This window comes from Aspergillus flavus, chromosome 1 (genome assembly GCF_009017415.1).
Source record: "Aspergillus flavus chromosome 1, complete sequence".
In the NCBI taxonomy this organism is placed as follows: domain Eukaryota; kingdom Fungi; phylum Ascomycota; class Eurotiomycetes; order Eurotiales; family Aspergillaceae; genus Aspergillus; species Aspergillus flavus.
In genome coordinates, this window is record NC_092406.1 from 1,224,341 (window position 1) to 1,251,673 (window position 27,333).

The window sequence follows — 27,333 nt, forward strand, 5'->3', positions numbered from 1 at the left end:
GGGAAAAACAAAGAAAATAAAAGACAGCAGCAACTAAATGTCGAAGTCAAATGTTCAAAGCATGGATACCACAGAGGCCAACCTGATTCTATTTGCAAGAAACTTCATGAAGCAGCGGATGCGCGATTGGCACAGCCAAGGTGGACAACAGTATTACTATGGAGAAGTTAGTGGAAGAACGAAGAGACAAACACTGCATGGAAAACGTACTCTGGGAACACATTAATCACACTACCACCGATACGCTTGTGACAGATGCCGCATATTCTTTCCTCGGTGATGGTGACGTGTCTCATTCTGCATGATTTTCCGTCGGTTCCTTCGCCGACCATGAGCTGCGCTTCTGTCTTGAAATTTTGAGCTTTCTGCAAGCTGGCCACAATTCGACTTTCGTTCAAGGCCGAGGTGGCTGCCCGCATACGGCCCTTGAAATAAAAGTCAAGTTCTTTAACGGGCAGTGACTCGGGAATCAGCTCCAACGCTGAACTTGGTGGAAGACGAGATCCGTGCTTTGCCAGTATCTCCAGCGCGGGCCCATATCGGCGCTCATACCCATGAGGTGGAGTGAGATACAGCGACAGTAGCGTTAGATGTATAGACGGCTTATCATCGGAGTCAAGCACTGATAAAGGTGCGGCTTCTGCAGTTATATCATCCGTCTTATGAAAATGGTTACAGTACCTGCAGAAAGCCTATTAGAATAAACCATTCAAGAATGCAAATAAAGAATGTAGTTCGCTGAACATACTCTTCTGCCTTCGCATAATCCTCCAATTTGAATACATAGATTTCCAGGGCCTGCCTGTGCTGGCCCATTTTACTGAAGACAATGGCTCTTGCTTCGAAGAATTCAGGGTCTATTGCATGGTTAGTAAGGCGCATAAGCAAAGATGTAGAACGGGTAGTCGGTACCATCGCGATCAAGGCTATCAAGTATCTTGGCTGGCGAATATTGAGAGCTTGACCTCAACATCTCCAGGAATTTATTTCTCCATAGAATACGTTCCTCGCCGTTAGGGAATGCCCAGCTGTCGGATCCGTTTTTCTTCAACCGATCCATGTAAAAAGTGAGGAGCTTTTGGTGTAAATCCGGAGTCATGTCGTTCAACTCCCCGATTACATGTTCGAGATATCGAACAGCCAAATTCGGGTCGATGCCCTGCAGGAATTCGAGAACCTGGTGCCGGGGTAGTGTCTCTGCATTTTCAGTGTCTGCTAGGAATATCTCCATACCAAGGTTGGGGTCTTCCCGCACGGGCCATTCAGCAAATTCGAGGATGAGGTCAATTCGATCTGGTGCCAAGTTTTGCAGGTAGGCAACTGTTCTCTTGGGACCATGAAGCTGCGGCGCCGTTTCGGTCTCGGATTCAGCTTGGCCGAATCGTTGTAGGAGCTCTAGGGCTTGACGATGCATCTTCTTTCCGTATAGGAAATCGATCAAGTCATTGTAACGGCCAGTTTCCTCCAGTTTTTCCATGACAACCTCCGGGTCGCAGAAGTTGGCGATACGGAAGAGTGAGCCAGCGAGAGCAGGAGTGGCGTACATGCAAACTCGGAAGAAAGTCGTATCGACGAGCCTGGCTTCCTCGTGCAGCTTTTCAGCGAATTCGTGATCATGGATATCCTTGGTGATATCAAGCAATTTCATCACCGAATCAGTGAACTCATCGTTTGCTGCGTCTGAGGGCGAGTCGATCGTCTTGAGTGTTCCGTCAGGGTTCAAGAACCGCTGGAACCTCCTCCGTACGTCGGCCAGATATTTCTGTAATTCACGAACGGCAGTCAAGAGGTCTTTCCCGTGCAGAGGTTTCTCGTTTCGGGCTTCTTCCGTGGGCTTGCCGCGGATACTGCCAGCATCGCTCCAATCATCTGTGCGGGTTCGAAGGAGAGATCTCACCGAGGGAGCATGGTTGAGTGTCTTTGGAGCAGAAGCATTCTCTGTGATAGCACCGTCCAGCTGAACTTGACCCTCATTTGTCTTTGATGGATCATCTGTGATACTCTCCTCAGATTCCTCCTCTTCGTCAATTGACGATAGATCACCGGCAATGACTTTAGGGTACAACCGGATAACAGTCTCTGGGGGAGCCGAGATCTCGGTGAACAAATCCATTGAGTCACGGTATTTGCGTAGGGTAAAAAGTCCTTGGGCCTTTTCCATTTTGATTGTCCTTAGTCGACCTTTCTTGTCACTGAGCAAGGCGTCTTCTAACATGCTAGTAAGACTGATCGCTTCGTCTAAATAACCCTTTTCCACAAGAGTATCTATTTGCGTATCATAGCTCAGGGCCTCCATCCGCCATATTGTGCGGTCACTACCAACTAGAAAACCCTTGCCTGCATGTGCCAAACTAATACTTGGTTGTGGGAAGTGCAGGATACTTGCGGACGGTAGAGCCACGGACTGCAACAATGACAGCGTCTCCGGATTCCTAACCTCCATTACACCCTTTGAAGGGTCATGAAGCGCGAGGAGGAAAGGGTAAGAGTACCCAATATTTGCCGGCGCATGGCTCCATGGGATCTGTCTCCGTCCCAGGGAGTTGCCGTTGATGTCGATGAAATGTGTGTTGATGTCCTTTGCTAATAATATCTGCCCTTCGCTAAGCCGTGTCGCCAGTGGCTTCGGAGCTGCCCCGCCAATTCCGATATAGCTCATGCTAGCAACCCCGACGCCGGCTAGACGACTCGTCTCCTGGCCCCCTAGACCTCCAATGCTTCCCGGCCCGGCTAAATCGGTCACCACTGAAGTCTCGATATCCACCATTACAAAGTTCGAGCCGAGTCCAGCCACGAGTTTTGTCCCGGAAACCCATGTGAGCGTTTTGATCCCACTGACCAGTGTCATCTCAGCAGCGTCGCTATCCAACTCCATATCGCGCCATGACCACAACAATATCTTCCTCTTCACCGCGACTGCCAGACGAGATACAATGGACGGAACACCGGTTTCTGGATCGTTCACGATATTCGAAGTCACGTTAAACGTGGTTGCTCCTTTCGTTTTGGTAAGCTGTTCTTGGATCTCGTAGGTCTGCAGGTCATGAATCGAGATGTATCCGCCCGACAGCGAAATGAGTAGCTTAGCCTCCTTGATCAAGGCCAGCTGCTCAATCTTGTATCTCGAGAACTTCTCCAATTCCCGAAGCAAATCAGTCTGTTTTGGCTTGGCGACGGAATCCGTCGTCCCAGGTCGGCCACTATCCCCGTTCTTGAGTGTACCTCCACCGCCCTGCTCGTCATGGCTATGATTGTTGCTGTCATCGTGGTTTTGTTCGTCCGGGGACACCTCGTTTATTCTGTATATCCGTAAGCTCCCATTGTTCAGTCCGACAAGGAGTCGGTCGCCGTAGGCGAGCACCGACTCAATCCTAGACTTGTCTCGGGGCTTGAGCTCGACGAGAGGCCGAGCTGTGAACGCTGATAACATGGCTTGGCAGCGAGCTTCCGTGGTCGCGCCTCTTCACTTGAGGAGCGGGATAGAGTCATGTCCAGCCAGAGTTGATCATGGGAAGTTAATGAAGCGGAGACGCATGCTGCGATTGCTCCCCTGGTGCAGCTTTGCTCTGGTATCGGCAAGCACTACTTCCCGTTGTCGCCAAGCGTGTGACACTACTATATGGGACCTCCATCCTGACGGCCGCTTTCCGCCTCATGTGACACAACTGCTCTCGCCGCCTTTCGCACCCAACCAATGACGTTGCTGCGCATGTAGCATGGGTTCCTTCAACTTGCTTTGCAATCTACAGATTGGAGGATCTCCTTCTTAACACTTGTTATTGCTTTTACCATCTATTAGGTATGTAATAGTCTTCTCGATCAAGGGACACATAACAAAGACGAATAACGATCATAAATATGGACAGGGAATTCTATATTTTTTATTCACCAGATAAGACGCTCAAATGCTAAAGTGCAATGGGTCCTGGTCTCCACCTGCCAGCTGTTCTCGCATGCAGCCTCGCTCCATAATCATACGGTCTTGCGCACAGAGTGAATACATCCTGAGGCTGTGTTAATGCAAAGGCGAAGACATTGGAATCAAATAAACAATGCCAGCCACTCTATATGTGTGACCGGGAGCCGACCGAGACCTGTTGAAAGTATGAGATTATATAGAAAAGGTATATAATAAGTCGATAGAATAATGTATGCAAGGCATCTTGGTACTCCGAGTGCCTTGAGAAGCGGTGGGCAAGATGGAAGGCACAGCCCCAACGGAAACAGAACAGTCGAACACGGTTGGAAGCCAAAAGTGTGCTAAGAACCTAATCGATTAGATACTAGCATATCACGCTTTGATTTCTGTAGGGTAATCTTGATGCTTTGCGGATGTGCCTTTGGCACGCCAGGTAGACACGGCTGGGATGTCGGCTTTGAAACGTTGTTCATCGGTGCCGTAGGCGCGAGGTGTAAGCTTGATCAAAGTATGTAGGGGAACCTCCATCCACGGGCTCTGCTCCTGGGGGGTATTGAGAAAATAGGCATAGATACACCGCAGCACAGCCTGGTGAGTGACAATGATGACGTTCTCACTGCGCTCCAGTTCCATGATAATAGGTTCAAGACGAATGACAACATCGCGGTACGATTCGCCGCCTCGGTAGCGGTAGTTGTACTTGTCTTCGTCACGCGCGGCGAAGTCCTCTGGGTACTTTTCAGCGATTTCTTCATACGTCAGGCCATCGCACACCCCTGAATCGAGTTCATCAAGGGCTTTCCATTCCAGCTTTTCATATCCAGTTTCCGCGGCCAGGTGGCGAGCTGTCTGGATTGTCCGCTTGAGAGTAGACGTCCAAATCACGATTTTAGTGTTGGGTGGTACCCCTGACTTTTTCAGTAGACCAGGAAGTGCCTGAGCATAAGCCTCGCCACGGGGCGAAATGTTGGAATCTCCACCAATTTTCCCTGTAAGATTATATTCTGATTCTCCATGCTAGCGTGAGTTAGATAAACGTCTCTTTAAATGCTAACTCATTCTGTGCCAACTTACGCGAGAGAGCCAGATTGACCGGGGTTTTATATGGAGATTTTGGATATAATAAACCAACCGACTGGATAGATAGTCTTTAATCTGGTTTATGATCACTGTCGACCCGACATTGATGAGTTTTACGTAGGTGTAATGCTTCTCATTATCGTCAATAGTCTCGTACACCTTTTCGTAATTGCGAATTCGGTTGCGAAAATCCAAAGCAGCAGCCTCAGGGTCCTGCCCTTTGTAGTCTGGCGAGGTGGTTTTGACTTCGAGGATGTTGTTCATTATTAGGTCTTCCTCATCGCATATTGACTCAACGAATAACGTTTCAACATTGGCAGCATGACAGCTTTCGTAAATCCAACTTCGCCGAGATTTAGTCGAATTGGTAGCATCCAATATAGCCACAACCCCTTTTCCAGAGCTGAACCATTGAAGCATATCCGACATGGCAGCTTCTGCAGCGGCCTTTCTCATCTTCTCTCCCTCGGAGTTGTGAGGGTCAAAGAAAGTGGCATTTGGTTGCGGTGTATTACTTCGGCGATAGGTGCCCACGTTAAATACACGAGCAGGTATGCCAACCCAGGCAAGATAGCGCATTGCTAGTTTGTGTATTAGCACCCAGCACATGAAAAGGTTACGCCGAGGGAATCACATACCCTTTCCAGCTATGAGACTTTTGCCTCGGGCTGGAAGGCCAACCATAACGACACAAATTTTAGTGTCATCTGCCTAAATTAATAGTGAGTACGTGTATTGCATGTATCGAAGCTTCCTCGAGAGAAACATAATGGGGCAGTAATTAGGGTGATGAACGAAGCCGACAACGGATGGACTCGATGACGCTATGAGGTCACCATCTAGATTTTGAAAGACATTGTTGCCAGAGGAACACAAACACATGGCCACGGTGAAAAGAAAATAAAATAAGAAAATGAAAGAAGATTCACTATGTTTACCGAGCACCAAGTCGAATATTGAACTTTTTGTCTAATAACATAGAATGAAGAATGACAGGCATGTATTCAAAAATAGTGCGACCAACAAGTATCGTCAAGCATCGGGAACAACTTACACTGGCAAAGTAGCTCTTGGTCTGACCTCTTCTCACAGACATGCTGGGCAACAAATCGGGATGGATTTTTTCAAATCAGGATATGCAACACGGGGACAAGAGAAAGACGAATTCAAGCCTCGGCCACTGTTTGTCCGACGGGACTGAAGGCCGGAGAAGAGGAAAGTTAGGCTGAAGTGGAATAGCGTGCAGGACAAAGAAATAGGGACGTTTAGTCTTTCCCCAAGATTAACTTTTCCCTGGCTTTTTATTTTTATTCTTCCAAGTATCTGCACTATCACTGTTCAATGACTGGACAGATCCGGCTGTCGTGCTTCGCAAGGGACGATTAGAGTAGTCGATGTAAATTATTCAAGAGATCTGGTTGGATCCCATGGAGGCCCAACTGTTGATGCGGTGAAGGAAAGTAAAGGGGATCAGCACAGACGTCATGCCGTGGGGCAAAAGTCACCACAACTTCTTCTAGTCGAGCTAAAGGAGAGCTGAACTTGCTGGTGATGAAATGGTTCCAGATTATTGGAAATACTTCAAGAAAAATCAAAGAAATTTAAAAACAAAAATAGAAAAAAAGCCTACCCCATGCTTCTTAAGGAGGATGAAGATCCGGTACCTCTAAAAGAACGCACCACGTGATGCTCCGATACGTTTTTCGTCGGGTAAAGTCGCAGCCCCCGGTTCTGGAAGCCGGAAAGACCTTCCAGGCTTCCATTGGGTCCCTCCCGATCTAATCTTGGAACACACCGTCAAGATCCTCAGCGGAATCCTCCTCCAGATTTGGCTGCATGTAATCCAGGGGTATACTACTAAGTATATCCTGACAAAAACTGGAATTGCACCGATTGGATCACAAGAGGTCATGGGTTGCCTTGTGGGACTAGAACATCATATGGTCAAGGTTCAGGATGTCAATAATAGATCCATCCACATCCAAAGAGGCTCAGCCCATCGGTTGAATCACCTATTCAGGGAAAAGCAGATCCTCACACTCCCGACGGTTACATTGGCTAGTGGGAAGCTAAATGAACAGGTCTAGACACTAGAGAAAATCATAGTCACATTGGAACTTCATTGACGTGATCTATTCCATTTTACCCCTTTTGTCGTCAATCATCATTGAAACTCATTTTTCCTTCTTTCTTCCCTTCCTTTCCTTGTATGTGCCCTAGCCGCTCCTGCCTTGGTCATCCACGTGGATAGATAGATTTGAAAAAACTATAGCCAAGCGTTGACCGGCGTCAGGTGTGTCCTTTTTGCCTTCCATATAAGGCCGAGGCGTGCTGATAGCGCATGTCTTTTTGAGCAGACAATGATCCTATGTGCCGCTGTAGGAAGGAGTTGTTTGACGTCAAGATAGAACGAAGTCGGGAGGGCCTGTCCTGACAACATTCTGGAAAAGTTCATCCTGCAGAAAGTGATAAAGCGCCAAACTCCAATTTTGCCTTTGCCTTTTTTTTAATTCTGAGCGCCAATTTTATGCAATTATATTCTAGCCAACAAAGCATGAATGACTATTCGGGGGTAGATTAAACAGCGACCGAGACATCGCCGGTAGCTGGGGTTTCGTCTCCTCGCGCAGAAGACCACTTGCTCTTCCGGTCTTCAGAATTGGTCTCTCCGCGAGCCCTCTGCACCCGGATAGGGGAGCCCCAAGGACCCTCCTGTCCATTCAAGGCGCTCATGGCCGATTGTGCCTCTTCAACGCTGCTGAAGTCGACGAACAAGTAGTAGTGGTCACCGGGCTCGAAGCGCTTCGCGGGGTGGGGAGTAAACAGCTTGCTAATGTTCTCACTAGCAGTCAATCATGTCAGTATCATCAGGCGACCTAGCTTTCTAGGGAAGAAAAGGCATACAGCTTGTAGTCCTTGAAGAAGTTGGTGATATTGCTGGAAATGTCTTCTTGATCGGTCAGCCGGGGAAGACCACCAACATAGAGCCGACGGCTGGAATCACTGTTGGTCCGGGCAAAGGTAGGAGCATCGTTGCGGCGCCATCGGTCCATAGTGAAAAGCGATGTCTTACTATCAGAACGAGGAGATCCGTCTGTCCGCTGCTGTTGCTGTTGCTGTTGCTGGGAACGCTCGCTAGAAGACTTAACCACACCCGGCTTGATCTTAACCGGACGGCCGAGCATGTCGCGACCATCCAATTCGTTCATAGCCTTCTCTGCCAATTCCTTCGATTCAAGGTCGACGAAGCAATATGAAGGGTTACGGCCAGTGAACGGGTCAATGGCGATGTCGATCCGCTCGCTATGAAGCACTCAGTCTGGACCCATCTTTATACAGTATTTCTCACTCATACATTGTAAACTCGGCCGCGGTGAACAGCGCTTGCACGTCCTCCGACTTGGCAGTGTAAGGCATGTTGCCCACATAGAGACGGCGTCCTTCGGAGATAGCCTGAGGGACATGGGGGCTAGGTCTGCTGAATGCAATCCTCGAGGTATTGGTCTTCGGACCGGGGGACCCCGCGCTTTGCGCACTGGGGCTCTCCTCACCCTTCACACGCCAGTTTGGGGAATGGAAGGCACGGCCTGTCGTTCTGACTCCATTCTGGAAAGTCTTGACGGGAGCTAGGGACTCATTAGTGATTCATGGAACATTGTCTTCATCGTTGGATCCAGCCCCAAAATGAGCAGCCCAAAGGTACATTCTCCTACACACTTTGTTGCTGCGGGACAGGACTCTCAGGAGCGTCGACCATTTTGATATTTGTATTATTGGATAGTAATATAAACAGGGTATGTAAAAATCGACCTGAACAGCCAGGGAAAAAGGTTAGCACAATGATGCGGCATAAAATTTACATATTTCCAGAAAAGACAATGATGAGCACAATGATCAAGACGGATATCTTACCGATGGATACGTACAGCGAAACGAAATAGAAGCTATGCAATTAAAAGAAAGAAAAGAAGATCTCGTAGACCCAATAGCCCATAAAGTATCTCGCACAGGCGAAAGCCGGTATAGAACAAAAGTCACAAGCAAGTGCTGATGCCTACTACGAAAAATTACTTTTTTTGGGTGCCGCGGAAGGCTACATTACAAACTACGCAAACTATGCAAACCACTTATCGTGGTTCCTCCGTCTGGTTGGTCCATTAGCGAAGCGGCGCTAAAAACTGCATATAAATTCTTGTGCTATCGTCGGTTTGTTTTTCATCTTTCCCTCCTAGCACCACACCTTTCTCGCAGCTTTTTGCTGGCGATGAACACTGCCAACGGACATTTCGACTGCTGATCTGGTTTCATTTGGTCGTTAGAGATTGACTACTTGGGCAATAATGCGTGATCAATTATGATGGACTTATGCGTTCCTTAGAGCTCATGCTTATTGCACCTCTGGCGTCGGGTTCGGATTTGGAAGAGAAAGAATTTGTTTCTCAACCAATCCCTTGAATCGAGTAATGAAAAGTTTGTTTTGTTTTGTTTTTGGGCTTTTTTTTTTCTTTTTTATTTTTTTTTTTTTTTTTCCCGTCACAATACTTCGGATGATGAAGCAAGATTTCACTCACAGACCTGTTCCGAGTATAATCCATGCGGATCAAGTAATCGTACCAACTGCTGTCTGACGAAGTTCCCCTCTATACCCCATGTTGTTCATAGTTAGACTTGTACAAAACAAAACAAATTTATTGAAATTGGAGACTTGGTTTAAGAAAGTGTGTACCTGCTATACAACTTAATCGGAACTTAATCTGGACTTCGGACCAGTCTGACGTATAGGCAAATGATGGGTCCGATGGTGTCATCGGAGCGAAATTGCGCGGGTACAATACATGTCATAACGCATGTGAACATAACAAATCGTACACTATATACATATTCTCCTCAGTCTGCTCATAGAGTGTTGTAACCAGCTTCTGGAGGAACGTTAAATGCATCTTCCCGCTCATACAAGACCTCTGGCCGCACGTTCTGGCGTAAGATATACCTCTGGAAGAAATAAGGGATTTGCCGAAGTCCGTACGCAGCATGAAAAGTTGTAGAAACGGAGAAAACCTGATCTAACTCTTCCAGGGTCTTTCCTTTGGTCTCAGGCATCAACAAGAGTATCAGCCACCAACCCACAATGTTCCAGCCCGCGTACCAACTGAATGCACCTTGCGGGGTGAACGCGCTGCGAAGAGATGGCCATGTAACAGCAAGCGTGAAATTGAATAACCAGGTCGTTGCAGTGGCGAGGGCCATGCCATACGAACGTATATAGAGCGGGTAGGCTTCGGCTGAATAGGTGAATGGCACAGGGCCCTCTCCCACGGAATAAACAATGCCAAAGAGATATAAGCCCAGAGCGATACATGCTAGTCGCGCCGAGCTGTGGGTTTCTTGTGGAATCCAGAAACTAAAGCCGGTGAAGAACATGGAAAGTGCCATAAGAGGAAATGTGGTAAGTAGCAAGTTGCGACGGCCAAAAGTATCAATGGTGTATACTGCTGGAATGGCAAAGAGCCAGTTGATCAGACCCCAACCTAGGGATGCTGTCAAAGCGTTTCGCTGGTTCGTTGCTTCGAGGAAGATCTCAGAAGAATAGTAGGCGATTACGTTGACGCCTAAATAGAGAAAGAGTAAGTACTTAGTAAAACCTGACCATGTTGGATTCATTTTTATGATACATACCACAGAACTATATCATGGTTAGCGTACTCATATCAGTAGGGCGTAGGCCATTAAAATTGGGAACATACCTGTTGCAGAAACATAACCAACTCAGACGCAACCAAGGCACGCCGATTGCGGGGAACGGTGATCATTTCGAGTACTTTATTCTGGCCGAGTTTCATTGCATTCTCGGCCTCCAGCAATGTGTGTATGTAGAACAGGTCACGGGCAGCTTGGATCTTGTGAAACCGCAGACTACACATTGATCGATACGCTTTATCGTGGCACTTCCGCGACATATACCACCGAGGTGATTCTGGACAGGTGAAAACAAAACAGCAAACCAGGATGGCCGGAAGCATAGCTGAGCCCACCATGAGGCGCCAGTTTAGGCCTGTGATCCCTACTGGATCCCGCACTTCATAGAAAACAAGGTCCGCGGCGTAGCCAAACATGATGCCGAACGCAGTCCACATCTGCCACTGCATTACCAAAGCACCGCGAATGACAGGAGGGGCTGTTTCAGCGGCATATATTGGGACTGTCGCAGATTTGGGGCCGATACCAAAGCCTAACACAAACCTGGCAATAAACATATGCCACCATGTGTTCACAAACCCTTGCCAAAGGCAGGCAAGTGCAGAAAAGCAGCAAGTGATGAAGATAGTCCCTCGACGGCCAAACCAAGCATTGAATGGCACTGTCAGCCAGCAACCGATGACAGCGCAGCACAAATAAGGAGCAGAATTAACCAATCCGACTAGCCAATTAGACCTAGAGTCATCGTTCCCAATTCCGAATTGGTGTTTATAAAAGATTTGGGCGCCATTGACAACAGTCTCATCTAAGATGCCGATTCGATGTCAGCTTACCGCACCTCAACACATATATAGACGGAAAGTAGGTATGTTGCTAACGTACCCATTCCCTGTACGGCTGCAGCCAGGGAGCATAGAGCGATAACTAGGTACATTGTCCAGGGCTGAGACCAACGATTGGAGAACTCCTTTTGTAGAACTTCTATTTCATCGGGTCTCAGGTCGGGGACTTGGGTGAATTTGTCCGGTACTTGGGCCAAAATAGCGCCTATCCCAAAAGCACGAATATCTTCTTCATCGCCTATATGGTGTGAGACAGCGAAGTTGATACCTTGACTGCGCAGTTCCTCATAGGAATACCCAGCCAGTGGATTGGCCAGTTTCGCATTGATGTTGCGCCTTGCACGCTCTGCAGCTGTCGCTAAGATGCGCCGTGGCATGGCATTCTCGTTTCTTTCCACATGTTCGGTATCATCTTTGTGTTGAGGGTCCGCAAAAGGCCCCATATCCTCTTTCCCAAACATCGTGCGTACATGTGACCGTCACCACTATGTATGTATCCTGCGGGTGGAACAGTATCAACCGAAGCTAAAGGGTCAATTGCTTCCAGTTGCAGAGACCGTGAAGGAAAGGGCTAAGCAGCGTTAGAGATGAGCACAGAGGCTGCAATATGAATAGCAACAACAGAAAGAACGGACAATTTTGGAATCGGAAACGGTATAGTCGATAAAAATAACCGTGGGTAGGGCAGCGGTTGCTCAGGTGCGCCGGAAGCCAACAAAGAACCAGCAGCCACTATGAAGTTTAAGGGATTGAAACATTCACGAAATATAACCGAGGTCCCATTTGGTTTACATCAAACTCCACAGACCGGTCACCCACGTGGAGCAAGGTAGTTTAAAATTCTGGTTTCAAAGATAAGGAGACAGATGTACAGTGGAGCAGATAAGTAAAAAAGAGCCGCTATTAGGTTTTTGGAGATGTTGCAGCGGTTTTGTGGGTATTTGAAGGTGCCCAGTTAGTAAGAGATACTTGGCTGACACGAGGCAATACTCTCGCTGGGGCAGAGTGATCCAGTGGTCATGGTGGTGACCGATTTTCTTTTCTAGGCTCATGCTATCGGAGGCTGATTCTGATTTTGCTTTGTTTGCGTGGAGCCTGAGTGCCTGTGTGCCCGAATGTCAGCCCTTAGTGATTGGAGGAGCCTGTCTGGAATGGCTTGTGTTGAAAAAGCGGGAGAAGCAGACAAAGAAGGCAGTGAACTTTGTATTTGGTCCAATAATCGCCATTTTGGGGGAACTCTAAGTCGCTGGCAAATCTGGGGTCGACCTATACGAGGGGCTGCTTGGCACAATCTGATCTGTGTGACTGAGGGAAGTTACTCGCAATAGGTCTTCATGCTGCGGACTAGACCGCGCCTTGTACAAGATGAAGGAGTACGTAAGCGAGGTCATTGTTGAAGGTCAGACCTCCTTTCAATAATGATTCTACGGATAATGAAACCGGGGGACGACAGTATACAAAGGCAAGTAACTTCCGTGGCTTAGGTTAAAGAAGAAAAACAAACTTAACAGTTGGTTAGTTAACCATAGTACTGGGATTAGCCTTACCTTACTATAAGTAATACTGCATACCGACTTGGGCAGATCACGAGGCTGATTGAATAATCGGCGCAATTCTCTCTTTTCTTTCTTTCTCTGCTTTTGTTGTTTCTACAGGTTTGCACATCTTTGATTGGGAAAGATATTCCATGGTCAAACAATCACTGCCAATTCCAAAGTCATTATCCCTAAATGTTCGGTAAAAATATCTAAAACAGACGATAAGGTAGTACTGCCAGCGCAGCAGTATTCTCCAACTTTATAGCCTTCCATTTAGATTTTGACCCGTCAGTAGAGGTCATGTGCTGTCAGCCTTACTGATCGTCGCCGGACATAGAAGGCTGAGACATGACTCAAATTAGTTGGAACTCTTACGAAAGGCCAAAAGAAGAATGCCCGTTACGCTATCATTTATTTGCTTTTCTGCCACTGTAACTAAGACTAACTAGAGCACTAGGGTCGATCTATTGAATTTTTCTGACATCAGCTTGTTAATTGCCCCATCTCACCCGCTTTACGCGATCAACTATTATCTCGTGAGAATATCATATTCTGCCAGTGGAAACCATCGGACTGACAATGGTCTCAGCCACGTTGATGCGCTCATAGCTGAGTACATTTTCCTTGATGGCCTCTCTGGCGCGATCTACTCAGAATTATCGCCATTCAAGAGTGAAAATGGGATCCTTGTGGAGGCTAGAATGCCAAGCTTGTTGATCATCAGAGTCCAGCTTTTGGAACGCTAGAAGGGAGATGATCTAAGTAATTCCTGTCAATACTATAGCACTCTGTGCTGCATCTTACCACAGTTGGTCTCATTCTAGCCCGCTAGACCTGTCTCATTCGCATAGCTCAGCCGTCATGCCGTGTATTACGAAAGGTATGATGCTCATAAGGTTAACTACAAAAGCCTGTATGCCACAGAGATTAACCCCTGTGGCTCAGAAATGTTACTCTAGCAGATGTTACTCCAGCATTTCACAAAGCTAGTAGACAACAAGCTTCATACCGTTAAGATGATCCTTTCTCAATTCCGTAAGCCGTTGGAAACGGCAGATAATAGCAGAATACATATTCCATGCCCCTTATAGCTTCCCGTCCTTACGCTCGCAATTACCGACTGTACAACCCAAGCGGCAGTACATTGACTAACTCACAGGCAAGCTTTGCAATTTTAATCCTTGAATGTCGGGGGACTATAGACAATCCGAAAACCACTTATGTGCTACAGTCTTCGCGGTAAGTCGCATGTATTTACTCTAGTCTGCGTGTGAACTACGCCAAATATATACTCAGTCTTGTGCGTCTCGAAAAACAGAAAAGGAAGGATAGTTTCCGAGTACAAATGACCCTAAGACAGAGTACCTTGAGTCAACTGCTCACAAATACCTAGTATTCTAGTTCCGAATCACTTCCTAATGATCTGCGCCTTTATGGAGTCCGGTAATTCCCCCCGTCGGGTGTACAGACCCATCCCAATAATTTGCGGGGTAAGACCGTCGGCTACGGCACCTTCGAGCGTCCCGCGCACGTCGGATACTGCACTCCCATACAGTCCACTGTTAACCACCTCATACTAGACAATCAGGTCTGCTTCCGATATGCGGGGCGAAGGCTTCCGTTCGGATGCAACTACACAAAGCAGCGGCAACTAAGCTAACAATTTCAAAGCTATCCTGGAGTCTAGCAGGGGAGATCTGTTGTATTCGATATTTCCAGCAACTTTACAGGATCGAATGAAGCATTGCTTCTTCAATGGTCATCTCCAGATCTTTATCAACTTACTAACAGAATAACCAAGAGAACATGTTATGCACAGCTCGTTTCCGATAAGTCTAGCCAGATATACTACCAAGCTCATGGCGCACCCAAACATACCAGAACCCACTTTCCCCACACTCAGCAGCAACCGTCGGTAGTAAGATCGAGAGCAATTTCCATACTATAACCATACGTACTTCTTCACATCCGAAGTGCGGTACACATCCGCCATGACCCGTCCATTCAAATGATATAAAGCTGTCGCATTCGACCGGTTTACCTCTCATCATCTACACCCCCTCATCTTCTTGTACAATACCTACATACAACGCCAAACCCCCTCTCAAAGTATACTTCACTTCCAGAATACCTAAATCGAGTTCAACAATAACAACCACCAACAATGCTCGGTAAGATCGCTCTCGAGGAAGCCTTCGCGCTTCCCCGCTTCGAAGAAAAGACCCGCTGGTGGGCAAGTCTCTTCTCCACGGACGCCGAAACCCACGTCAAAGAAATCACCGACATCAACAAGATCCGTATCGAGCACGCAGACAAGCACGGTGTCGGCTACCAAATCCTCTCATACACAGCACCCGGTGTACAAGACATCTGGGACCCCGTAGAAGCGCAAGCGCTCGCCGTCGAGATCAATGACTACATCGCCGAACAGGTGCGCGTGAACCCCGACCGATTCGGCGCTTTCGCGTAAGTCTCCCGTACCCATCACCATCATCATACAAAAGACATCATTCAGTATTAACTAAAATAATAGCACACTATCAATGCACAACCCCAAAGAAGCAGCCGACGAACTCCGCCGCTGCGTCGAGAAATACGGCTTCAAAGGCGCCCTAGTAAACGATACCCAACGCGCTGGCCCAGACGGCGACGACATGATCTTCTACGACAACGCAGACTGGGATATCTTCTGGCAAACCTGCACAGAGCTCGACGTCCCCTTCTACATGCACCCCCGGAACCCCACAGGCACAATCTACGAGAAGCTCTGGGCTGACCGCAAATGGCTCGTGGGTCCACCTCTTAGCTTCGCGCATGGCGTCAGTCTACACGTGCTCGGAATGGTCACAAATGGTGTCTTCGACCGTCATCCCAAGCTGCAGATTATTATGGGCCATTTGGGTGAACATGTTCCGTTTGATATGTGGCGGATTAACCACTGGTTCGAGGATCGGAAGAAGCTGCTGGGTCTTGCGGAGACGTGTAAGAAGACGATTCGGGATTATTTTGCGGAGAATATTTGGATTACTACTTCTGGGCACTTTTCGACGACGACGCTGAACTTCTGTATGGCAGAGGTTGGGTCGGATCGGATTTTGTTCTCGATTGATTATCCGTTTGAGACTTTCTCGGATGCTTGTGAGTGGTTCGATAATGCGGAGCTTAATGGGACGGATCGGTTGAAGATTGGAAGGGAAAATGCGAAGAAGTTGTTTAAGCTTGATTCTTACAAGGATAGTTCAGCTTAGATTGTTAGATGATGATGTTGTTATGAATGTACTCCATTTCATTCCTTAGTAACCCATGTCTCATTGCAAAGGGTATTCGCTTAGATATGACTAAATTCCAGGGATTATCCCGTGCGTTATGCTGTTTCATCCATTCCTTCGATCTGTCAGTCATTGTTCTCTCATGTTCGTACATTTGTAGATACGTTGGGCTCTTTGTCTTTTTGTCTCCCCTTTCTTTTCCCTTCTTTTCTTCTATTCTTTGCTGCTTTCCACATACTGAAAGGCGATCGTTGAAAGAAGTAGTAGAAAGAGAAGCCAAGAGAAAAGGGCAAAACCAGAGCGTAAGTTTTTGCCCGCAAACCCACGCTCATCAACTCTACTTAACTGGAATACGAGAATCAACGTGCCACTGTCCATAGCCCTGTCTCTGCCCAGGCCACTGCATCTGAGCCCTAAACTCAGCCATCGCACGAGCCTGGGCACGGGCAACCTCCTGCTCCTGCGCCTCAGCACAAGCCCTCTCCTCAGCCTCCATCCAAAGCTTCTCTAAATCCATATTCCTTTGGGTTTCGCACTGCCGCTCGTGATCATCCCATTCTTCCTCCCAGATCTCATACGAACGAGGCAGCCGCTCCATGACTGGATCGATGAAGCGGTTTTTAATATCGAAGTTGATAGTGATAATCTCGTTGTAGGTCTCGATGGCGCGGTTCAGAACGTCCCAGCCTGCGATTAAGAGGCGGGTGAGATTGTCACGCTCGATATGAAACCCCTCTTCTTGGAGAATCTGTCGATTGCGGATATCGAGGAAATCGCTGTACACGTACGCGTCATACAGATCTTGGAAGACGGCCAAGAGGTGTTTTTCGAGCGGACGTGGCTTTCGGAGGTTTCTATAGTCATCGTTAGTTCAAGAAACGACAATGGTAATGGCTACTGAAGAAGGGCTTTACCTGACGATAACTCGAGCCATCTGTCTAAAACGCTGATAAACATCGAGATCCTCATCTTTTGCGATTTGAATAACCCAATGAAGGACCTGGTTCGCAATGCTAAGCTCACATGCCAGCTTTTTGTCAAGCCAGGCAAGGCATTGGACCATCGGAATCGCCAATTCTTGGACCTCAGCGACAATAGGAGCAGAGAGAAATTCATTGGTGCGAGTGCCGTCGGGCTTCACATCACGACGGAAAAGAATCCACTCCATGCGGAGGATAATGTCGGTCATGGCAGTAAAGCGTCTCTGAATGTCATCCTTCATGTGGTCAGCGCGGAGTATGATCTTCATCTCTTCGAGGATGTTGAGTTTCCGCTCTTCGGCTTCATGAAGGCGACGCTGCATCCGTGGGTTAGGAGCAGGTCTCGGGGTAGCGCCAGGTAGAGGCCTTCCTGTTCCGATAGGTGGCTGAAAATTCGGGGTGGGAAGCACATCTGGCATAGCCATGTCATCAATGGAGAGCGTCCTCTTAGACGTCTGGCTGCTACAAACGCTTCCAGAGACTGACATGGAGTCCTGCGGTGAAGTAAAATCAACCTGACCCGTGTTATGACCGCTAATGCTCCCTGCAATGGTAGACTGAGATGAGTGGAAGCTCAGTCCATAGTATTGGTTGTTCTGGTCACTACGAATCCTGGTATCTGAAGTACCTGGGACGGTATGCGACACAGATGCAACCGGAGATGGTTGGCCCAGAGCCCTTTCCGACCAGTCATTACTGGTAGAAGATGATGGGATGGAAGGGATATGTCTGGCTTGGATACCAGGCCTCCCATCCGCCATAAATGGAGGCGCAATGGTGGGTGGGGGGGCTGCTCCAAACGCAAAATCTCGAACAGAAGCATCATTGTATATGGTGGAAGTTGCATTAGAAGTCCTGCTGAGATGTGCGCCAGTGTATTCAAGGGTGGTCCGGGTCTGAGAAGCAGAGGTCATGGATGCGCCCTTGTCGGAGTCGGCACGGACAGATGTGGTAGGCGAGATTCGAGAGACAGAGGTCGGTGCCGTACTGGGTTGGGTGCGACCGGTCGTTTCACTACGGAGAGCTGAGTGTGATGTGAGAGAAATATTGGACTTGTCCTGTCTGGGATAACTGTCAATTGTGACAGGACAGCCAACGTGAGTTGCAAGAGGGGAGATCGTAGCAGGAGTGGTACCGGCCCCAAGCTCTCTCATTCGCACGGACTCTTCGAACACTTTTCCGATAGCGTTATTATATGCCTCCTCGTGGTCCTTATCAATGACCGCTGTGTTCTGCTCGCATGACTCGTAGTAGTCTGGAAATGGCTCGGTGCTTGAGATTTCTAGTTCAGAATGGACAAGGAGCGGGGTGACAGGGGTGATTGGGGTGTTGAGACTGCCGTGAATGCTTCTTCTAGAGCTTGTGTTGCTAGATGATGAGCTCAGAGGACGACCTTGATCTTCGTCAGAGTCGAACTGCTCATGGAGATCCAATGGGGTATGCGTTGCGTCTCCAAGCATGGAGGTAATCCTCTCCGAGTCAAAATGTGGAATTTCAACCCGAGAGTCTCTGTATTTAATTCTCGGCGAAGTCTTGTTCTTCATGAGATTAAAAGTGAAAGTATGAAGGCTAGAGAGATTCTTTTTAGCGTTCGCCAGTTTCTGTTGGTCCTCCATCCGAGGAGACCAGCGACGCTTCTTGGTGATATTAACCCGAGGGCTCATAATGTCAAAGATCGTCGAAGAGTAACTGGTAAAGGGGCTTGATCTGATAGATGAAATTCAGAGAGTAGTAGGGAGAAGTTCGATACTCAAGATAATCAAAGCGTGGTAAATTTGCACTGATATGAAACGATTGAAGAGGTTGGCTGTGGGAGTCATCGAACAACACAAGATAGGATACAAGTATATATAGAGTGTCCTTTCCATATTGAAGACCCCATTCTAACTGCATAGTCGGTCACAGGATAGTAGACCTATGTAGGTGTTATTCACTTTTTGCTGGGTTGCGTCCAAGTGTTAGGGAGTTTGCCACAATCTGCAGTGAATATCTTTCTAGAACCCTGGTTAGGCAGTAGCTTCTTCAGCAACTTCCCTCCTAGCAACGTTATAATTTCCTGATCTTGTTGATAAAACTGAGGAATAGAGAGGGATCACGATTCTTTGATATGTATCGCCAAGTAACAGTCACATCTTATATGTCCTGCGCTATGAAGAAGATGACCTGGAAAAGATTAAATATTGGCTGCATTCTTCGCTGTGGCACCAGTAACACATAGCATCATCCATGGGAAGTATCATCTATGCTTGTGTGGAAGACGAGGGCTAACCAGACCACCTGGTTCTTCAAGAGGATAATATAGTTCGGAGACCTCCCTAATTCAAGGCTAGCTAGAGCGGAAGCGTATGTGGTGGATAGTCTGTCAGGTCTTGTTCTGAACACAATGGCTAGATCACCTTGTCTATACCTATGTTGCCATTGGTAGACCGGAGTTTTCGAGAGCGTGGATTTGTACAGTAAATTTGTAAAACGCTACATCCACCGCGGACATTGGAACAATGAGACAAATGAAAAAAAGCAAAATCAATATTCAGCAATTGATGAAGATTAATGTGCACAGCCCTAGACATAACCAACCCACGAAAACCAGGCTATTAGAGTCAATGAGTTAATGGAGTACATGGAAAGCTTCATGACGTTTTCATTGTTGTCAAGTCATGGTTTGAGTCTTCTTGAGAGAGATGGTATAAAGGAAATAGCACTATGTCTTATGAAGTCACATTGGTAGCCACCGTCGACCTTAGTGTTTTCTTAAAAAGGACGACCAATCCAGAAAATCACTTCAGAAAATCACATCTCAAAGTAGCTTGTCTCCTAGTTCAAGATACGGCATTCAATATCTTGCAAACAAGGGGAGCGTAAAGCACTCAAACTTGGACGAGGATTCTTTTATAAACAATAAACCACTACCTCACTCTTCGGAACTACATTGTCCTAAAAGATAAATATAGATGACATGGCATACTAATGGAATAAACAGAGAGTGCTTGAGACGGGCAGATATAGCGTTTAAAGCCACCATTGGTTTACAAAGGCGTAATACGCTTGATTTGCTGGATTTGAATTAGTGCCAGGTACGGAGTACAATCTGAACAAGCTGATTACAACCAGAGACGACAGCCACTGCTTGATGAATGGCTTCAGATCCTTTCAACTTAAGGCGAGGGCTAAGGCGGATGACCGACGGGGTGGCGAGACAGAGGAACGCTTAAATGAGATAGCTTGCTAGAGCGTCATGCTAGAACACGCCGTCAACTAAGCTCTTATCTTCCCGGTCTTAGCCTCTTGGGTAATCAACTACTACAGTCAGCATCGGCATAAAACATTGAATACCGGAATTGCTATCTCCGTAGTCCGTGAAGAGTTTGTAGAAACCGTGCAGGATCCCAATGGATTCGGATTTGAAACATCAGCAGGGTGTCGGATTCATATCCCGGTAATACTAGAGTCTTTAATACTGTAGCAGAAGCCGCAATGTCTCGATCAGCGCATCGTTTTCGAGAAGTCTAGTTCCGGTCCACGATTAAATCATCAGGACTTAGTACGGTTCACTAGTACTAAGTAGAGATTGGTGGTTGAAATGCTATTGGGAGGGCCCAGAATTGGTTCTTAGAAAACCACCCATGTTTAACAGGCCACATGCAGCAGTATCACCTAATCATGATTCAGCGGCTACTCTGATGAAATCTGCAGTCTCACTTATCTAGGAAAGCCCTCCGTAATCGCGCTGTCTTATATTAAGTTATATTAGGTTTTGTCACAGCCAGGGTCCGCGAAAACCTTACTAGCATAAATCAACCACCAAACACAGTATTCGGACCGGGTCTAGTTGCGACATCTTCGTTAACGGGATCTGGACTCTGGTGTAATTTCGGAGTGGACGTCGGGAGAATGATCCTTGGGCTTCATAGCGCGGCGATCAGGTCAATGAGGCAATTTTAGGCCTATTGGAGACTTCGGATCCTAGACATTCTGCCGAGCCACTTTGCCTAGACTATTCCTGACGGGTCGGGACTTCACCGGTGAATGAATTACTCGGTATGCCGATTCTGAATAATACCTTAATAATGGGAATTTGATCCACTTTTGGGTTCTTCGCTACCACAGAGATGCGCACTAAAGATTATTTGGGCTTAGCTCGAATGTCCCTAACAGTAGCGTGTATTGCATCGTGCTCGCTATAGATTGCAGAACCATAATCTGAGTTTGAGAACGTGTCAACTCTCCTATTAATCAATGAAAGGGAAAGGATGTGATATCTAGGAGTGGAAGATTGAGCTAGCATAGATAATATGGGTTTAATCTTCGTATGAGATAGAGTAATAGACCTTTCGCTGCTAGAGAGCATACCACGCAAAGATAATGCAACGAAGGGACCCTCAACTAGATCTTATCAGATCAAAAAACGTCCACCAGTTGCGGCAGAATTCCGCACAGCAGTATTCGATTGATGGACCCACTAGCATGAGCTGATAAATCCATATCTGCTGAAACATTAGCTTGCTTAGAAGTTGCTTATGGATCATTAGCTTCATTAACTGGAGGCAGGATTTGCAGAGAACTTCACTATGATGCAATTCAATCACCGTGCCAATAGTACCCAGCAGTAAGGTGAACGGAACCCTTCGAATTAGACTAAAATCAAAAAATATCATGCAGTCATGGACTGCATATATAATGGTTGATGCCAGCCTTTTTGCGAAAGGATCTTCTTCAAGGCGGACAGAGATCGACGCTTGACATCCAAACATGCTCTTCTCACTGGCATTCCTGAGTGCCCTGTCGCTGGCCACGGCATCACCGGCTGGACGGGCCAAGAACACTACGACATACGACTACATCGTTGTGGGAGGCGGCACAAGTGGTCTTGTGGTCGCAAATCGCCTTTCTGAGAACCCCGATGTCTCCGTTCTTCTGCTTGAGGCCGGTGCTTCTGTGTTCAACAACCCGGACGTAACCAACGCTAACGGTTATGGATTGGCCTTTGGCTCGGCCATCGACTGGCAGTACCAGTCTATTAACCAAAGCTATGCAGGAGGTAAACAGCAAGTTCTGCGTGCTGGTAAGGCCCTTGGAGGAACCAGTACAATCAATGGTATGCTTCTATGGATGATCTCTTAGTCGGCATGGACCACTGACGACCACAGGAATGGCCTATACCCGCGCAGAGGATGTCCAGATTGACGTTTGGCAGAAACTTGGAAACGAAGGTTGGACGTGGAAAGATCTCCTACCATACTACCTGAAGAGTGAAAACTTGACGGCCCCTACCAGCTCTCAGGTTGCTGCTGGCGCTGCTTATAACCCTGCCGTGAATGGAAAAGAAGGTCCTCTCAAGGTCGGCTGGTCGGGAAGCCTGGCCTCCGGTAATCTGTCAGTTGCTCTGAACCGTACGTTCCAAGCCGCTGGTGTTCCATGGGTTGAGGATGTCAATGGAGGCAAGATGCGTGGCTTCAACATCTACCCATCCACCCTCGACGTTGACCTCAATGTCCGCGAAGATGCAGCCCGGGCATACTACTTCCCTTATGATGACAGGAAGAACCTTCACCTGCTGGAGAACACCACTGCCAACCGCCTTTTCTGGAAGAACGGCTCTGCTGAGGAAGCTATTGCGGATGGTGTCGAGATCACCTCCGCTGATGGCAAGGTCACTCGTGTGCATGCAAAGAAAGAGGTCATCATCTCTGCTGGTGCCCTGCGGTCTCCTCTCATTCTCGAGCTTTCAGGAGTTGGAAACCCAACGTAAGTGTTCCACTGATGTCAGCCCCTCTCTATCCCTGTCTCTGACCCTCGTAGCATCCTCAAAAAGAACAACATCACCCCACGTGTCGATCTCCCCACCGTTGGGGAGAACCTCCAGGACCAGTTCAACAACGGCATGGCTGGCGAAGGATACGGCGTCCTTGCCGGTGCCTCGACCGTGACCTACCCTTCCATCTCCGACGTCTTCGGTAACGAGACTGACTCTATCGTTGCATCTCTCCGATCTCAACTCTCCGACTACGCCGCCGCGACCGTCAAGGTCAGCAACGGCCACATGAAGCAGGAGGACCTTGAGCGCCTCTACCAGCTCCAATTTGACCTCATCGTCAAGGACAAGGTCCCTATCGCCGAGATCCTCTTCCACCCCGGTGGTGGAAACGCCGTGTCCTCCGAATTCTGGGGCTTGCTTCCCTTCGCCCGTGGCAACATCCACATTAGCTCCAATGACCCGACTGCGCCCGCCGCCATCAACCCTAACTACTTCATGTTCGAATGGGATGGCAAGAGCCAGGCCGGTATCGCCAAGTACATCAGGAAGATCCTCCGCAGCGCACCATTGAACAAACTTATTGCGAAGGAAACCAAGCCCGGTCTCTCTGAGATTCCGGCCACTGCTGCGGATGAGAAGTGGGTTGAATGGCTCAAGGCTAACTGTAAGTTGAATCCTTTCTTGGCTTCGATGGCAAGTCTGACGTGAGCTCTCTAGATCGTTCCAACTTCCACCCCGTCGGAACTGCTGCCATGATGCCTCGTTCCATTGGTGGCGTTGTTGATAACCGTCTCCGTGTCTATGGTACCAGCAATGTTCGCGTCGTAGATGCGTCTGTCCTGCCCTTCCAGGTTTGCGGCCACTTGGTTAGCACGCTTTATGCCGTTGCCGAGCGCGCTTCCGACTTGATTAAGGAGGATGCGAAGAGTGCTTAGTTTGGTAGATAAAGCTGCATTATCATAGGGACAGTGTCCCGTACCAATTCGTGCACCGTATGAAGAGAGAAAGTGGTTTCAGAATTGGGTTGTCAAATGTGGATTTCTGTTTCATTGTTTAATGTATTATTAGTCTGGATTTTGTGGCTGTTTGAATGCAGTGACTCTTGGTTACATAATTTGATACGGGGTATGTTCGCTTGTTCGGTCATCGCATGTGTAATGTATGGCATACCTAGGTTATTGGTAACTCATATTACAAAATTGAAGAGAACGAGAGATCGAAGTATTTCCCATGGCTGCAAGAGCTGTATTAATAATTAAGTTACATAGGGTATGTACTGCATCCGATCGAAAACGCTCACTACTTGAAGCGCCTAGACTGATCGAGAAGGTGCAGTTCGACCCTCCCCTTGAACAATGGCTGGGTTATAAAGAGGGATACCATAGGCAGAACAAAACGCTCAGACCAAGGATCCAACTTCTCAGACATTGTTCCAGAGTTAATGAGGGTCAGGGGTTTTCTCCGCACATTGACTAATCAGCACGTCATTGAGAAGGACGTGACAACTCAAAGTAGTGCGTGGAAATCACCAAGGATTCAAGTTGTTGACATGTAACATTATACAGAGACACCAAATGGTCTTCTGGGTGAACAACATGATTATTCCTCTTTTTTACGTTGCTCGGACTTTTCCGAAGACGGATTATTTTCGTCTTCCTCCTCATCGTCAGGCAATGGGACATCCATGACACGCTCCCCGGCTTTTTCCAGGGCTCTTCGGCTCCAGCTTCTTACCCCTTTGTAGACGGCCTGGTTATGATTAGCAGAAGTATATGATACCCTTCGTTGAATACACTTACCCAAAGGAAACTGCAAACGCCAACCAGGATGACAACCCAAGTGATTGACGCTACTCGGCTTCTGCCTGTGGTCCTGCCACTACTGACCAAGCCACTGGGACGAACATGCCACCACTGCCAGGGTGACATGGCGACTATAGCTTTGATGAATGACAGAAAGCCTAACGATGCCAAACCTTTCACAAAGTGTGTAATCCATGAGGCCTGCTTTTCAGTCGGCAAGACGCTAGACACGGTACTGGGATCCCAAAATTCAGAGTAGATGATGGTTTCCATAGGGTTGATGTACAGGTTAATTATTGGGTCAGCAACAAAACCAAGCATAAAAACAGTGAACATCAATATCAACAAAGTCAATCCTAGCTGCGCGGAAGTACTACTGATCCAACGCGCCCATGTGAGACGTTCTAGCCGATATTGAAAGCCACAAGTTGGGCAATGCCAAAAATTTCTCTTGCTATAGCCCGGGTCCGCATGTCGCCATGATTGGAGACAACCCTCGTGGACATATCGTGAAGATCCTTTGCACTTGCAGGGACGTAGAAGTCGGCCGAGCTCCGCATCAGAAGACTCATAGACCACCCGTGCTTTAGGTTGGAGAAAACCAGGGATGTTATCGGAAGGAGGATGGAAGGTAGGCAGAACTGTTTCCAGACAGATGCGACATACACGAGGTGGGTAGTGCTTCTGGGAAGACTCCGGCGGAGGGGCATCCGAATCATCAGGTTGGTGAGCATTTTCAAACCTTTGGTCTTCCTCAGGATTGGGAGCCGTGGGGGAATTTGGCCACTGCCAGAGTGGCTCCTGGCTCGGGTTCATTATGGCTTCTGCCTAATTTCTCTTGCGATTATGCGGTCATGTCACAGTGACCAGATCTACCAGCGACCTGGTGAAAATGTACAATCGACTGTCTAGAAGAGTGTCGATTGATGGGTTGGGGCATAGGCATAGAAGAGGGGAAACAATGGGGAGGGCGAGAAGGGTAAAACAAAAAAAAAAAAGAAAAGAGCATGACTACTGCGCTTTAAAGGTGAAGTGGAGAGAGAAGCTGATGGAAACGGCGCTAAGTGCTCGCCTAGCGTCACCGCCTTAGGCGCGGCTTGGCATCAGCGCCTGAGGTAACCGACGTTAGGTAAGGTGCTGCTGCGTCAACATCCTGTCGCCTGCTCTGTCCAGAGGGAAGCTTCACTTTGGTCCCACCACGACTTTATTCTATCTTCATACCCCTTCATCTGTCTCCATACTTATTTCCAATCAATCTTCAAAGCTTGCGGAGATACTCAAACGACCTCATGGCGGACCGCTATTCGTTCTCTCTCACCACCTTCTCCCCAAGGTAAGACGAGCTCTAGCTACGTAGAGGACAGCCATCAGCTAACATTGACGTTTAGTGGAAAGCTGGTCCAAATTGGTAATAAAAATTTCCTCTGATAAATGAAGAACATATGCTGAATAACCTCAGAATATGCCCTGAACGCTGTCAACCAGGGCGTAACTGCGCTCGGAATTAAAGGTATGAGATAACGCTCATAGCTTCCGCCCAGCCAATTCGGTTAGTTACTAACTTATCTTGCATTGGCTAGCAACAAATGGAATCGTCCTTGCTACTGAAAAGAAATCATCTTCACCGCTCATCGACCCCCCCTCTCTTTCCAAAGTCTCCTTAATCACCCCCGACATTGGCATGGTGTACGCGGGAATGGGTCCAGACTACCGTGTACTGGTCGACAAGGCACGCAAAGTCTCCCATACTGGCTACAAGCGTATCTATAACGAATACCCCCCTACCCGTATATTAGTGCAAGATGTTGCGCGTGTCGTACAAGAAGCCACCCAGTCCGGTGGTGTTCGACCGTACGGTGTCAGTTTGTTGATTGCTGGTTGGGATGAGGGTGTCGAACCTGAGTCAGAAGAAGCGCAGAAGGGCGACAATGAAGACGAGCCTAAAAAGGCAACCGGCAAGACGGGCGGTATCTTGAAGGGTGGCCCGAGCTTGTATCAGGTCGACCCAAGTGGCAGTTATTACCCATGGAAGGCTACGGCTATTGGCAAGCATGCTACAAGTGCGAAGACATTCCTCGAGAAGCGTTACACTGAAGGTCTTGAACTCGAAGATGCTATCCACATTGCCCTTTTGACGTTGAAAGAGACCATTGAGGGTGAGATGAATGGTGACACAATAGAGATTGGTAAGTTTGAGTAAATCAGCGCCCAGATTCGGATCAAGACTGACTTGGTATAGGTATCGTTGGCCCTCCCGCCGACCACCTGCTGGGTTTTGAGGGCGTCGAAGGTGCCCAGGGGCCCAGATTCAGGAAATTGACGAAAGAGGAAATTGAGGACTATCTTACCAATCTATGAATGATTCAAGTATGGATATATTGGGTGGTTTCGGGCCTTGTAGCATAATAGACATATGTCGAGACTTGCGAGGTTCCATACATGTTAGCAAAG

The 27,333-nt window shown here is 47.8% G+C and overlaps 9 protein-coding genes across 9 annotated transcripts; 3 read left to right on the forward strand and 6 right to left on the reverse strand.

The window, feature by feature from the left end:
- Window positions 1-104: 104 nt before the first annotated feature.
- F9C07_458 (putative vacuolar morphogenesis protein AvaB) lies at window positions 105-3,430 on the reverse strand (the record flags this gene model as incomplete). The annotated part of the gene is made up of 4 exons (XM_041288824.1): window positions 105-156; window positions 211-681; window positions 749-857; window positions 913-3,430. 4 exons carry the CDS (start codon window positions 3,428-3,430, stop codon window positions 105-107), a joined length of 3,150 nt encoding a protein of 1,049 aa, XP_041141424.1.
- Window positions 3,431-3,860: 430 nt separating this feature from the next.
- F9C07_1017939 (fructose-6-phosphate 2-kinase/fructose-2, 6-biphosphatase) lies at window positions 3,861-6,835 on the reverse strand. The gene is made up of 4 exons (XM_041288823.2): window positions 6,054-6,835; window positions 5,638-5,710; window positions 4,994-5,580; window positions 3,861-4,936 (listed from the first exon to the last, which is right to left on the reverse strand). Exons 1-4 carry the CDS (start codon window positions 6,093-6,095, stop codon window positions 4,292-4,294), a joined length of 1,347 nt encoding a protein of 448 aa, XP_041141423.2. The 5' UTR covers window positions 6,096-6,835; the 3' UTR covers window positions 3,861-4,291.
- Window positions 6,836-7,499: 664 nt separating this feature from the next.
- On the reverse strand, window positions 7,500-9,158 carry F9C07_2135387 (uncharacterized protein). Its single transcript, XM_071509141.1, has 4 exons — window positions 8,912-9,158; window positions 8,717-8,809; window positions 8,355-8,625; window positions 7,500-8,302 (listed from the first exon to the last, which is right to left on the reverse strand). Exons 2-4 carry the CDS (start codon window positions 8,754-8,756, stop codon window positions 7,876-7,878), a joined length of 738 nt encoding a protein of 245 aa, XP_071365551.1. The 5' UTR covers window positions 8,757-8,809; window positions 8,912-9,158; the 3' UTR covers window positions 7,500-7,875.
- A 737-nt stretch (window positions 9,159-9,895) lies between these two features.
- F9C07_2199352 (putative transporter) lies at window positions 9,896-11,999 on the reverse strand (the record flags this gene model as incomplete). Its single annotated transcript, XM_071509454.1, has 3 exons — window positions 9,896-10,641; window positions 10,740-11,501; window positions 11,579-11,999. 3 exons carry the CDS (start codon window positions 11,997-11,999, stop codon window positions 9,896-9,898), a joined length of 1,929 nt encoding a protein of 642 aa, XP_071365552.1.
- A 3,072-nt stretch (window positions 12,000-15,071) lies between these two features.
- Window positions 15,072-16,428, forward strand: F9C07_2278893 (2,3-dihydroxybenzoate decarboxylase). The gene is made up of 2 exons (XM_041288837.2): window positions 15,072-15,542; window positions 15,610-16,428. Exons 1-2 carry the CDS (start codon window positions 15,241-15,243, stop codon window positions 16,322-16,324), a joined length of 1,017 nt encoding a protein of 338 aa, XP_041141420.1. The 5' UTR covers window positions 15,072-15,240; the 3' UTR covers window positions 16,325-16,428.
- Window positions 16,429-16,682: 254 nt separating this feature from the next.
- On the reverse strand, window positions 16,683-18,989 carry F9C07_463 (uncharacterized protein; the record flags this gene model as incomplete). The annotated part of the gene is made up of 2 exons (XM_041288847.1): window positions 16,683-17,199; window positions 17,260-18,989. The coding sequence occupies 2 exons, from the start codon at window positions 18,987-18,989 to the stop codon at window positions 16,683-16,685; spliced, it is 2,247 nt and encodes a 748-aa protein (XP_041141419.1).
- A 3,085-nt stretch (window positions 18,990-22,074) lies between these two features.
- F9C07_464 (putative glucose oxidase) lies at window positions 22,075-24,015 on the forward strand (the record flags this gene model as incomplete). The annotated part of the gene is made up of 4 exons (XM_041288836.1): window positions 22,075-22,420; window positions 22,473-23,070; window positions 23,125-23,744; window positions 23,798-24,015. 4 exons carry the CDS (start codon window positions 22,075-22,077, stop codon window positions 24,013-24,015), a joined length of 1,782 nt encoding a protein of 593 aa, XP_041141418.1.
- Window positions 24,016-24,509: 494 nt separating this feature from the next.
- F9C07_1021581 (RING finger domain protein) lies at window positions 24,510-26,130 on the reverse strand. The gene is made up of 2 exons (XM_041288846.2): window positions 24,880-26,130; window positions 24,510-24,829 (listed from the first exon to the last, which is right to left on the reverse strand). Exons 1-2 carry the CDS (start codon window positions 25,696-25,698, stop codon window positions 24,680-24,682), a joined length of 969 nt encoding a protein of 322 aa, XP_041141417.1. The 5' UTR covers window positions 25,699-26,130; the 3' UTR covers window positions 24,510-24,679.
- Window positions 26,131-26,171: 41 nt separating this feature from the next.
- F9C07_2227336 (nucleophile aminohydrolase) lies at window positions 26,172-27,240 on the forward strand (the record flags this gene model as incomplete). Its single annotated transcript, XM_041288835.1, has 5 exons — window positions 26,172-26,215; window positions 26,271-26,290; window positions 26,342-26,392; window positions 26,463-27,068; window positions 27,122-27,240. 5 exons carry the CDS (start codon window positions 26,172-26,174, stop codon window positions 27,238-27,240), a joined length of 840 nt encoding a protein of 279 aa, XP_041141416.1.
- Between the last annotated feature and the right edge of the window lie 93 nt (window positions 27,241-27,333).

Excerpts from the sequence above, each read along its gene's own strand:
- F9C07_2278893 (XM_041288837.2), top strand. The coding sequence starts at position 15,241 with ATGCTCGGTAAGATCGCTCTCGAGGAAGCCTTCGCGCTTCCCCGCTTC. Across the intron at positions 15,543-15,609 it reads GACCGATTCGGCGCTTTCGC|CACACTATCAATGCACAACC; the intron begins GTAAGTCTCCCG and ends CTAAAATAATAG.
- F9C07_1021581 (XM_041288846.2), bottom strand. The coding sequence starts at position 25,698 with ATGAACCCGAGCCAGGAGCCACTCTGGCAGTGGCCAAATTCCCCCACG. Across the intron at positions 24,830-24,879 it reads GCGTTTGCAGTTTCCTTTGG|GCCGTCTACAAAGGGGTAAG; the intron begins GTAAGTGTATTC and ends AATCATAACCAG.
- F9C07_1017939 (XM_041288823.2), bottom strand. The coding sequence starts at position 6,095 with ATGTCTGTGAGAAGAGGTCAGACCAAGAGCTACTTTGCCAGT. Across the intron at positions 5,711-6,053 it reads CCAAGAGCTACTTTGCCAGT|GCAGATGACACTAAAATTTG; the intron begins GTAAGTTGTTCC and ends CTATTAATTTAG. Across the intron at positions 5,581-5,637 it reads AAGTCTCATAGCTGGAAAGG|CAATGCGCTATCTTGCCTGG; the intron begins GTATGTGATTCC and ends TACACAAACTAG.
- F9C07_2135387 (XM_071509141.1), bottom strand. The coding sequence starts at position 8,756 with ATGGTCGACGCTCCTGAGAGTCCTGTCCCGCAGCAACAAA. Across the intron at positions 8,626-8,716 it reads TCCTGTCCCGCAGCAACAAA|CTCCCGTCAAGACTTTCCAG; the intron begins GTGTGTAGGAGA and ends ATGAGTCCCTAG. Across the intron at positions 8,303-8,354 it reads ACCGCGGCCGAGTTTACAAT|CGAGCGGATCGACATCGCCA; the intron begins GTATGAGTGAGA and ends AGTGCTTCATAG.